The sequence below is a fragment of the Orycteropus afer genome, unplaced genomic scaffold, assembly GCF_000298275.1.
Source record: "Orycteropus afer afer isolate SDZICR_OR568_19922 unplaced genomic scaffold, OryAfe1.0 scaffold00221, whole genome shotgun sequence".
Taxonomy (NCBI): Eukaryota; Metazoa; Chordata; class Mammalia; order Tubulidentata; family Orycteropodidae; genus Orycteropus; species Orycteropus afer.
Window position 1 is genome coordinate 2,635,964 of NW_006921808.1, and position 11,716 is coordinate 2,647,679.

Here is an 11,716-nt window from a genome sequence, read left to right on the forward strand (position 1 = left end):
ACTGCCTCAGAAACCCAAGGAGGGGTTGCTATGAGTCGGGTCTGACTCGACGACACATAACAGCACAGCTTCTTTTCTCAGCTGCCCTGCTGAGAATTGGAGTAAGCAATTCTAACTTCTTGGGTTAAATTTTCATGATTTGGGTTTGTATGGATTTTATGAAAAGAGAAAAAAGTAGGAATGTTAAACTTCAAGCAATTGCACATTAGTCTGAACTGCAAGGGATGTTGCTGTGTCAGAGATCTGCTGTTTGTATGAGACACTGTATGGAAGACTCAGCAAATTCTCTAGGCTTTGAGGAAGAAGACGAGAATTACTGTATGCTTTAGAAGAATTTAGGCTGCTTAGAGAGAGTCCTGTCACTTCAGCTTCTGTAGTGCTTAGGCTTAGATTCAGCTTCAAGTTTGCTTGACAACCTCCTCATTCCAGGGAGATGATGGAGGTGCTTTCCATGCTTTCTCTGATCCAAAGGACACCAACACCAAATCCTTCATTACCTGAAAAGGCCCCAGATGGGACTTACATGGGCAGGAGGGCATGACTCCACTTTAGAAAAGGGAGGCTAATTCACTCCAAAGCACTTCAAATATTACAGGTAGTCTGGTGGGACACATTTCATGTTTTTTTTTTTTTTTTTGTCCCCCTGTATAATTTTCCAAAAATAAAATATCTGCCCCCCCCCCACTCACATCTTTTTCCTGCATAGGGAGAGAGGGCCTCAGTGCTTCCAAGAGCCTCCTTCTGGTGTGTTTCTGTGTTTGAGCACTGAGCCAGGAGCAGAGACAGGTGGCAAGCAGGTGTCCTGGAGTGGCTGCAGCTTGGCTGTTTTATAGGGGGACGTTCTTATCTTCATCAGTGGATTATTTGGGAGAATTTTTGCCTGAAGACATAACTTGAATCTGCTTTCTCCATCTCTGTTCTATCCTACTGATTCTGCCACAAAACCAGAAATTGCCAGGGATGACAGCAGCTAGTATGTTGCAGGGCAGATTTATTTCTCAGGTGCATTGTGGAAGCAGCGTTTTTCTTCTGTGTTGCTTCTATACCTATTTATGAAGCAGTTTAGCATAATTCTAAATTATAAATGACATAATAACTGGATTTTTGGAGAGGGTATTTAATTTCTGAGAGCTTCAGTTTGTCCATCTGAAAAAAATGTAATCAGTACTTACCTCTTAGGATTGTTATAAAGATTAAAGAAAATTGATGCAAAGTATGTAGAACAATGCCTGGCATGGTAAGTGGTAAATAAATGCTATACAGTAACAATGATAATGCTAATATGTTGACTGTACCAATAATATCATCTCTGGAAGTTTCACCTGATGTGGAGAATCCCTAGGAATTTTCAGGAGCACTCTGTACCAGTTTCTATCATGCTCTGGTGGGTTACCATGAATTATGTTGGAGCACACTGTTCCCAGGGTTCACTTGCTTGCCATGTGCCTCAAAGACCATGCATCAGTCATATTGTATGGTCTTTCTGGAAAGGCTGGCCAGGACCAGGAGACAGATAAACTAAACAGGTGGGTTCATGTCTCTGATTCTCTTAGGAAGCTTGAAGATGAGTAGAGAGAGGTTGAAGAAATCCCTGGAGGTGAGGAAATTCTCTCAGCATTGGCAAAAGTTATGATTCCTCAAGTTCTAGGCATTTCCACCATTTGCTTTCCTTCCAAATTCCCTTTCAGTTGCTGCTGCTGCTGCTCTATGGGATCTCTTTGTGTAGATTATGAGGTTTGTGAAGGAGGAAGGAATGAGGCATGGGCATATGGGATCTTGGGGGGGCAAACCTTCCTTCTAATGGGTGAGTGAACTAATTCTCTGAGACTGTGTATGTTTGTGTGTACATGTATATGTTCCTGTTTATGTTTCTTGGTTCGGTGCTGCTGGAGGGCTATGGGTAATCAAGGAGTTGTCTTTGACCTGAACTTTGAAGGAGCTTCTTGATACTCCATCTACTAAAGGAATACGGAGCAATGACATCCATCAAGAAGACAGAGGTCACTTCATCACCAAGCAATACAGGAAACCCCAAGGACAAGAGGCTTATCTGTCATTAGTCTGTAAATTTTCTCTTCCTTCCTCCCTGTGAGGATATCCAATGTTGGAGAGGCGGGGCTGCAGTCTTCCCACCTCTCCATCATTTTTCACTTTGGATGGTTTGCCAACCTTCTGGGGATTGCTTATCTCCTTACAAGGCTGGCTTTCCTACTCCTTCTAACCAGGATTTACCAAAAACTGATTCTGCTAGAGGTGGGGGAGGGGGTTGTGGGGTTGAGGAAAGGGAGAGTGTGATTTGCCTCAGTCCATTATAGTCTGCAGGAGTTCCAGGAGCTCTGGTAGCGTAATGCCTACGGCACTTGACTGCTAACCAGAGGGCTGGCGGTTCAAACCCACCAGCCACTCCTTGGAAGTAAGGTTGGGCAATCAACTGCTGTAGTGATACTGCCTCGGAAATCCAAAGATGGGTCACTATGAGTTGGGTTCGGCTCAATGGCACATAACAACAACAGCAACAGTTATAGTCCCAGAACGTCCCTCTCCTGCTCATGTGTTAAAGTTAGTGCAATTGGATAAGAAAGTGTTACCTATCTCTTTCTCTCCCCTTATTCTTCAGGCTCCAAGATTGGCTTCCTTTAGAACAAATGGCATTGTATATGTTCTATATTTTCTTCTTTGTGACTCTTGAAAATTTCTCCCAGTAGACACTGATTGTCACAGCCAGCCCTTCCTCCCATCTCTCCTTGGTAGTCTTTGTCACCTGGGGTGCACAGGCTATAGCTACATTGTCTACTTTGTTCTAACTGTACAGTCAATTCATCAGACAAATAGCAAAATCTGTTCCACAATTGGGATGGAGAAAAAGAGACCTATATACACGGGTCTCCTTTCCCAGTAATCTGTTTAATTTTAAAATATAAGAATCCACTGGGTACTTGTTTCAGATGGCAGGGGCTTTGCAAGGCTGCCAGAGTTGCACACTAACGTTCTCTAATTCCAGCTTCTTTTATATGACTGAGAAGCTCTGAGCCTAGGCTGCAGAGAGTCAGGAGACATCCTGCTGAGAATGTTGCCATATGACAAGTATTTGCTACTATTAGCAGCTTGGGGCTTTGCCTGAATCTTGTGGATGAAAAAGCAACAGCCCAGGAAAGTTGGGTTTTGTTTATCCTCCAACTCATTGAGTATTAAGTTTATTGCTTAGCCCTGGCCTTTCCTTTCCTGGAGGATGAGGACAGTTCTATAGGAAAGTTAATTGAGTTGCTTGCCTCCTGTTTTAATATATGCTTTTACTTTTCATTTAAAGGTCTTGATTGTCATAATTCCTAGGAACTTCAGGCTGCCACCCTGTCTGACCCTTACTCATTCCAACTTGAGTTATATGTAATGGGGCTTACTATTAAAGTCTCTCTCTTCCTTTCCTAGGGTCTTCCGATTGCTCTACTGATTGGTTTCCATTTGAGGTAGGCCTCCTGCTGGAGCTTTCGACTGTGTTTTCTTACTTCCAGGAGCAGTAGGAAGGCAGGTGTCAAGGAAATAACAAGGACATCTTGGACTCCTAGAACTGAATTCTTCTCTCCACTGGTCGACTACTTGGTTTTCATCCAACCCCTTTTCAGAAACTCCCTCTCTGGGACTGACCGGTGCCTCTCTAATTGTCCCTTCCAGAACACATCCACCTGCATCCAGGAATGCTGCTGCACCTGAGAGGCTGGAGGCGCTGAAATACCAACGGATAAAGAAGCCCAAAAAGTCATCCAAGGGCTCTTCAAAGTCAAAGAAACGATCCGGTAAATGGTAGCAAGAGTCCTGCTCCTCTGTTTCCACCATCTATTGCCATAATTATAAGAATTGTGTGATTCAAGATCCCAACCTTGAATTTTCTCTAGAATTGAATCCACCACTTTCTTTTGGTCTTTGTATCTTTTTTTAAACACTAATTCTCAAGTAATACACAAATAATTCTCAAGTAATACACAAATATAATTCTCTTGTAAAAAATTAGAAAAATCTCTGATTGATCTTTCAGTTGTTTCATCCCACGTAGGGGAACATTACAATCAATTTGTGTGTATGATTTTAGAACCTTTTTTGCACATATATCTTTAGAATATGTATTGTTTTAATATATTGTTTTGGTTACCTCTGTGCTGCTCTAACAGGAAATACCACAAATGGAATGGCTTGGAAAAATAGGAGTTTATTCTCTTATAGTTTGGAGGCTTTAAGTCCGAGAGTGCCAGGCTCTAGGGGCTGGGTGAAAGCCCCTCAACCTTGGACTTCAGCTCTGCCTCCTGCTCCTGGCCCACTGAAGCTGGAGGCTTTTTTTCACTCAGACAGCTGCTGGCTGCTGAGGCTGACAAGCCCAAGGTTGGCAAGTAAAAAGGCACTGTCCTGATGTTACCAAATCACATGGCAGGCCATTGATTAAAGTCCATTGAAAGTCCCAAGGTTGGCAGAGCATGGCAGGCTGCTGAACAATGACATGGCTACATGCAGGATTCAAGCATGCCATAAGCTAGAGGCTGTTCCCCAAGGCTTCTCTTTATAAATAGGAAGCAGACCACATCCCTAAGGCAGCTACTCAGCTGCTCACAGTAGATTCCACCATGAAGTTGATTACCAGTTTCATCATGGGGAATACTACATCCAGCTCCCCAGCCACTCAACCAGGCCCAGCCAAGTTGACACACAAATTTAACTACCACATATGTTTTTTACAAATATAAATAGTATCGTAAATTTTTCCATTCTGCAATATGCCTTGGAAATAACCCTGTGTTGCTGTTGTTAGGTGCTGTCAAGTCAGCTCCAACTCATAGCGACGCTATGGTTTGGCTTTTGGTTTGGTACTCCATGCTTTAGTGTAGATTGTGGCATGGGCACAGCCTCTGCAGGTTAACCAGAGTTTTCTCAGTGAGACAGAGTAAAATCTCCTTATGGTATGGGAAGGGCACCTCTATTTAAATATATCCAATATTTATTCTGCAGTGATTGGAGCTTCTAAAATAATTAATTTTCATCTTGTTTAGACTTTAGAAAACTCCTTAATACTTATCAAATAAGATTACTCTCTTTTTGTTAGTAGATCTAGGAATGTGTGACAAACTGTCAAGAAGACTGTTTTACTGTTTTCTTTGCATATCTTTAGCATCTACTGTATATACCCAAACCAAACTCCTTACCTTCCAGTTGATTTTGACTCATGGCAACCCATATGTTACTTTGCTAGTTTAATAGAGTATTGCAATCTATCCAGCTGCTCAGGCCATTTTATCTTCTATTCTTCTCCTGCCCTCACAGCTCACATCCATTTGGTTCAACCTTTAAAACATATCCTGAATCTGACCTTCTTCTACTGTCTCCACTACTAAAACACCAATTCTGTGTCACTCTTGTCTTCTGTCTTGACTATTCAGTAGGCTCCTAACTAGTCTTCTTACTTGTACCCATATCCCTTCCCTTCTATAATACACACAGCAACCAGAGTGATCTTTGAAAAAAACATAAATCAGATCTTCTCTCCCCCAGTCATTGGCATGTATACACACATGAACATATATGCACACACACACACACACACACACACACTTCTGATTTAAATCTCAAAGCTTACCCTTGCTGTTTTTCCAATGTCCCTGCCTATCTTTCCAGCCCCATTGTCCTCTCTTCTTGCTCATCCTGCTCCAATGCAGTGACTTTTTTTTTTTTTTTTTTTCATTCCATAACATTTGCTCTCAGTTCATTGCCTTTACACTTGCCATTCTTTCTGTTGTGTCTAATTTTCCCTCAGATCTTTGGAAGTCTGCTTACCTCTCATCATTTAAGACTCAACTCTTAACCTCTTCAAATAACAAAACACAGTGTCCCAGTCATATGCTGTCGTATGACCCTATTATATCTTTCTTTGTAGAACTTTCTGTACTGTTTAAGTCTTTGTAGTTTCTTCCCCCACTTCCCTGCCTCAGATACAATCGTCTAGAAAGCAATAGATTCACCATTTTTTCTCCAGAAGAACAAATGAGATAGTGCGGTAGCTCTGGGAGTCCAGGAGGAGTCCAGGCCTAACTATGTTGTAGATGATTAAACTCTTGTGTAGAGATTTTCAGCCAGTCCATTGTTTGCAGGGAGTAGGTGAAAAATGTATTGAGTCTCTACCCATTCTGAGAAACCCTGAGCCCCAGGACCTAACATGATATCTGGCATCCAGGGAGCACTCAAAAAGTACAAGTGGATTGATTGGATCTATGAATCTACAGAGAGGAAAATTCTATCCACTCTGCTTTCTGGGATTCTTATTAGCATGAGGGGAGCAGAATTGAGAGTTGTTGTTATCTTAGTGGTGAGGAAGGTGGTTTTTCTGCTCCCATACACACATAATTCCTTTGTTTAATATTAGAAACTCAGAATGTATACCTTGGTTGAGGAAAAGTTATATGTGTGAGGCTGCGTTCTTTCTTTTACTCACCTTTTTTCTAATCTACTTCCTCCCTTCTCCCTAGACGGTTCTGCCTCCCAGGCTCAGCAACTTCCAAACTCTCAGGTTCTGTGGCCCGATGAAGCTGTCTGCCTCCGGAAGAAGAAGAGACACTCTCGCCCTGACCCCTTTGCCCGTCTCTCAGACCTATGCCACCGCCAGCTTCCAGAAGACCAGACAGCAATTCTCAACAGCATGGACCCTGATGACCCAGGCCATGCCACTCTGCTGTGACTCAACACAACCCTACATGTTCCCAGAGCAGAATGTGGGGTGGAAGGGGCAAGAAGAGGGGAGGTAAAAGAAGGAGAACATGGGGTGTGATGATATGTTCTCCTCTACAGTGAGGGGTTCCCCTGGCCTTAGTTCTGAGGATAGCACAGATTCTGATATGTTTGCTCTCTGCCCTGTTGAAGTGGTGTTTTTCTCCAGATCTTGGCCAACTGACCTTATTCATAAATGATGATTGGGAAGTGAACTGGGCATGAGGAGATCTTCCCTCTTCACTAGATTGGGTTTTTCCTCTCTTCAGATATGTTTGCCAGTGAAGAAGAGAAAAGCAATGGCTTTTATTGCTCTTTGCCTCTGTTTCAGTTTATCACATCCTGGATAAAGGCTGGGCTTCCAGCTCATCTTCCAAACTCTACATATATATAGATATAGACACAAATGCATATGTCCATAGTTTGTGGATTTCTCTATGTATATGTACACTGAAGCAAATTGCTGTTTATTTCTGTGGTTACTGGAGGAAGGAGAATGAGATTGCAGATACTTGGGTTTGTGAGTAGGCTAACAGCACACAGGTAGGCTGCTTTGCTGCCTGTTTTGGATGTCGTTTCTCCTGAAACAGGACTCACACCTTCTCTGCTGAGGTAATCTTTGTCTGTCTACTTTCTCCCATCCACAGCAGGCTGAAGTCTTGTCATGATTACCAGCTGAGTTAACCTTTATCTGTCTACTTCCTACTATCTTGACAGACGTGGGGTCTTGCCATAACTTACCAGCTACCAGCTTAGGAGCTCAGCATTGAGTTACCACAGAACTATATATAAGCCTTCTTTTCTTGGTTTCTGGTGCAGATAGGGTGGCCTGGCAAGTGACCAGGCCAGCACTGTTCTTCCTTCTAGTTTGGCTCAGACTATAGAAGTAGAAGGTACTTCACAGTGGAGCCAAGAGGCAGGCCCCCAGTAACACAAACTCAGCTCTCTTGTCAGTCCTTTTGGTCCAGCCAGGGCTGGATCCACCTGTGCTGAGTGTCAAGCTGCCATGGTTGCCTCTGGAGTCTGTTTCAAAGTGGCTGATTGGACCCTCTTTCCCTTTTGTGGTGTGTGGTGTGGGAGCCACTTCCCCAAATTGGTTAGTTGCCACTATGCAGACATCCTCCCCCTTCTCTGAGCTGCCTGTGATCCTTCTCTGCCCTGAGGCCTTCCTCCATCCCAGGTCCCAAACTCCAATAGGACGGAATTAGTGATGCCACAGTGCTTCAGATTTCTGAGTTTTTTTTGGGGGGCGCACTGGATTCTACTTCTTTCAGCAGTTCTATTTATGTGGAATTGACTACAGCATGAGAATGAAGTAGAAGATGAGGGCTGGTGGGGCCAGGGCTATGATTCTTCCTCTGCCAAAATACTGTCCTAGTTCAAACTGTTAGCTCTAGAACCTTCTGTGGAGCTATCTCACAGCTACTAAAGATGAATCTCTTCCAGTAAGATACAGGTGCTGCCCAGGAGCAGAACAAATGCCCAAGGGTGGGTGGAGGGTGCATTTGCCATCTCTTCCCCTCTTCTTGTGCAGGAACCTGGACTTCTAGTTAGAATCAAGGTGGCTATCTGGTTCTTTGAAGTATTTCCTCTTGGTGCTGTGGTCTTGGAGGGGTTTGGGGCATCTGCCTTTTTCCATTATCTGCTTAGACATTAGTCAAGTTTATGAGTAGTGAAAGCACTGAGAGGCCTCTCCTAGTCTCGCTGCAGCAGCCAATGACTACCCCACACACCTAATCAGGAAGGTCTCAGCCTGAATGTGGATCCTTTCCTGGTGCTTCCTATCTTATCCACAGACCTGGGACCAACACCACCCCTGAAATTCAACAAAAGCAGGCCACACAACCACAATTTATTTCTAAAGGAGACATTGCAATGGAAACGTAACAAGGGGCAGAGTTCTGGCCCTTGTCTCTTGTGGATTGCCCCATCATTCTGGGACTAGGCCTTCAGGATGGTGATCCTCCCCTGAGGGGTCCACAACTATGAAGAGTAAAAGTTAGCTTTTTCCAGAGGCAGTACTACTTCTGCTACTATGTCACCACATGTTGTTCACTTGAGCTTCTCTTCTAGGGCCATTGAGACCAGGCCTACCTGAAGTAACGTGGAGGTGGGATCTCATATTGGGCCAGTTTGTGACATGTTTCTGGACTCTGATGGCTTGTACTTTCTTGACCAGGGAGGAATCTGCATGGTCTACCCAGATTCTAGGATGCAATATGAATGTGGAATGTCAGGCTGTTGGACAGCAGGATGAATTAGGCCAAACCTTCCTAGAAGTCCAAGCCTGGGAATAGACATAAAGGAAAAGATGACATGGAAGGCTTGCTTCCTCAGGAGGTCCTCTAGAGCTATGGGTGAGGTGCTTCCGACTGTGGCGGTATTCCTTAGGAGCCCCAGTGAGTTCTGCCCAAGCTAACAAAGGTGCTGACTCCCTCCTTTCTTTCCTTTGGCATGACTCCTTACCTCAGCACATCAGACCAAACTCTGGGAGCTGTGCTTTCTGCTGGCCACTGGGTGGCAGCTGTACTGTGGTGTTCTGAAGGCTAGGGAGAGGACATAGTCTTTCTCTCACTCTCTTGGCCTCATTTTTCCTCCTAAGAGGGCTTATTTCTTGTGGCAGTGTCTTGAAGGCTAGTGGCTTTCCTGCACTCCTGCAAACTGCTTTAGTGTGTCTGTTAAGGACTATGATGGGAACTGACAGGATGTGATCTCCTCTTAGTGTGATGGGGGTAAAGACGTCACAGACACACCCCTCCATGCTATGTGTACACAGGTGCAGGTTGGGAGTGTGTGCATAATAGCGTATATTCATTTCTAGGGATCAGGCGTCCTTTGCACTCTGGATGGTTGGAGCAAGCACTATTACACTCCCTAGGACTTCCATGCTCCACGATATGGAAGAGCAAATTTATCTTCCCAACCTCCCCTGTTCTGGTCTGGCAGCTTTGATGTGGAGGTAATCAAATGAAGACCTACCCTTGTGCTTCAGATTTTTATCTGCCCATTCCTTCTGTATCTGGACTTGAAGTTGTGGCTATCTCAGTGTCATGTGACCATATGCCAGGAAAAAGGTAAAAAGGGGCCCTGAAAGACCTCAGGCTGAAAGCTCTAAGGGGTATCCAAGATTGCCACGTTTGGGGAAAGAAAACAAGCAATAAGGAAGAAGAGGCAACCTGTTTCTAAACTCGTTGACCACACTGCATTGCGTTGATTTTCTTTGGAAAGGAGCTGTGTGGATGGGCCATGTGATGCCCTGAGCCTGGCCTGAGGAGCCCTGCCTGCTGATCAACCTGCCTCCCTGGTACTTTCCTGAAGAGATTGGGGGAATGAGAGGGCTTTTGAGATCCCACTTTCTCAGCAGGAAGGATGCCTTCACCCCAAACTGCTAACAGGGACTGTGCCCTCCTTAGAGAAGGGACTGTATCCCATGATCGCTCTCTTAGAGGGAGGCTTAGCAGGGTGGATTAGAGTGGGTAATTACAAATATTTTTCTTGCTTTCTGTCTTTGTCTTTGATTTGTGATCTAAAACCCCTGGAGTTGAACTGATATCAGTTATTCATTCTTATGCCCTTTTCATGCAGAAGAAATTGGGCAGGGAGAAATTTCTTGATATTTTCTTTTGATAAGGTTGAAAACACAGTAGCTTTTCCAGGGAAGAAACAGACTTCATAGAGCCTTGTGGCTTGTTTACCATTACCCTAGAATTTGAATCCAGGGATGAAATGTGTATGGCTAGAGCCAATTCTTCCAATTTTGTTGGAAAAATGCTTTTGCAGTGTTGGGGTGGGCTAGGGAAAGAATTGTACATAAAGAACATTTTATACATACATAGAGAAACATAGGAAAAGAAAAGCTAATGGTTAATCTTGGGCTTTATTTGTTTGCATGTAAAGGAATTTTGGACATCACAGGAATTGTCGGAATAGTAGGAAGAAGACAGAGGGTCAAAGTGGGGTGGGAAGATGGCAGCTCCCAAACATACCCCATCACTCTTTGCTTTGGAAGGAAGCCCCAGCTTTGTCTGAACCTTCTCCAAAACAGCAAGGAAGGCCCCAATAGGATGGAAGAGGAAAGTCTCATTGTTGTTGTGTTTGTTGCATTAGGGAGTGGGGTCAGGAAGTGTCTGATGTCCAGCTCAAGATTGAATGAGATCATTAGTGGGACCAGGGGTGTTTTGGGCAAGGGAGTTAGAAAATTGGAGCATGGAGTAGTGACGTTCTTTTGCTAGGCTTTAAGGGGCATAGAGTGTAAGACCAGTCATGGGGCAGGGACCAGGGACCCTTAGATATGGCAATAAAACTGAAACCAGGGATGTCAAGTCTTAGAATTTTCTTTAGGGCATGTGATATTACCCCGAATGGTACAGCTACAAAATGTAGGATCATTCCAAGAAAAGAGGAGTGATTGCCCTGTGATGGGGGCAGACTGGGAGAGGTAACAATAAAGATCATTTGGAGGGTGTACAGGTGACATAGCTACTGAAAAAAGACTGTGGGGGGTGGGGTTGTCGCATATAGGTCCAGAAAGCTTGTTTGTTACACCTGCTTGCTTCTTCTAGAATTAGCCTATATAACACTAAGTGCCCAAATTGAACATGGACATCTTCTTTGATATATATATCTATGTTACCCATTTCTTTTTGGAGCTCCTCAGGTCTGATTTAGGAGACTTGTCTTGAGATCCCCATCTTATCACCAGCTCTTTATCAGCAGAGTGGGGAGACTTGTTCTGTGATCTTCCTGTGTTGCTTGTCCTAAGCAAATGTGGTAGGCTTTCTTTTCCTCTTTTCCATTAAAAATGCTGCTAAGACATGAGTGATAGTAATACAGAGGAGGAATAAGCTTTTGCATGTATCAACCTTTCTTCTTGAGGTAAATAAGTTTCCTTCAGAACAAGAAGCTTCACAATGGCTTTATACATAGAAGTTTTGTCCTCATTTTCTCTTCTTTTGATCAGTTAAAACCACCAGTC

General features: G+C 43.9%; 1 protein-coding gene across 1 annotated transcript in view; it reads left to right on the forward strand.

The window, feature by feature from the left end:
- IGSF9B (immunoglobulin superfamily member 9B) overlaps nt 1–6,712 on the forward strand; it is a 67,637-nt gene extending 60,925 nt beyond the window's left edge. Inside the window, exons 19-20 of the mRNA XM_007948730.2 lie at nt 3,670–3,791; nt 6,504–6,712. Coding sequence (XP_007946921.2) covers nt 3,670–3,791; nt 6,504–6,712 — 331 coding nt within the window. The remainder of the gene's footprint in view (nt 1–3,669; nt 3,792–6,503) is intronic.
- Nucleotides 6,713–11,716: the final 5,004 nt, after the last annotated feature.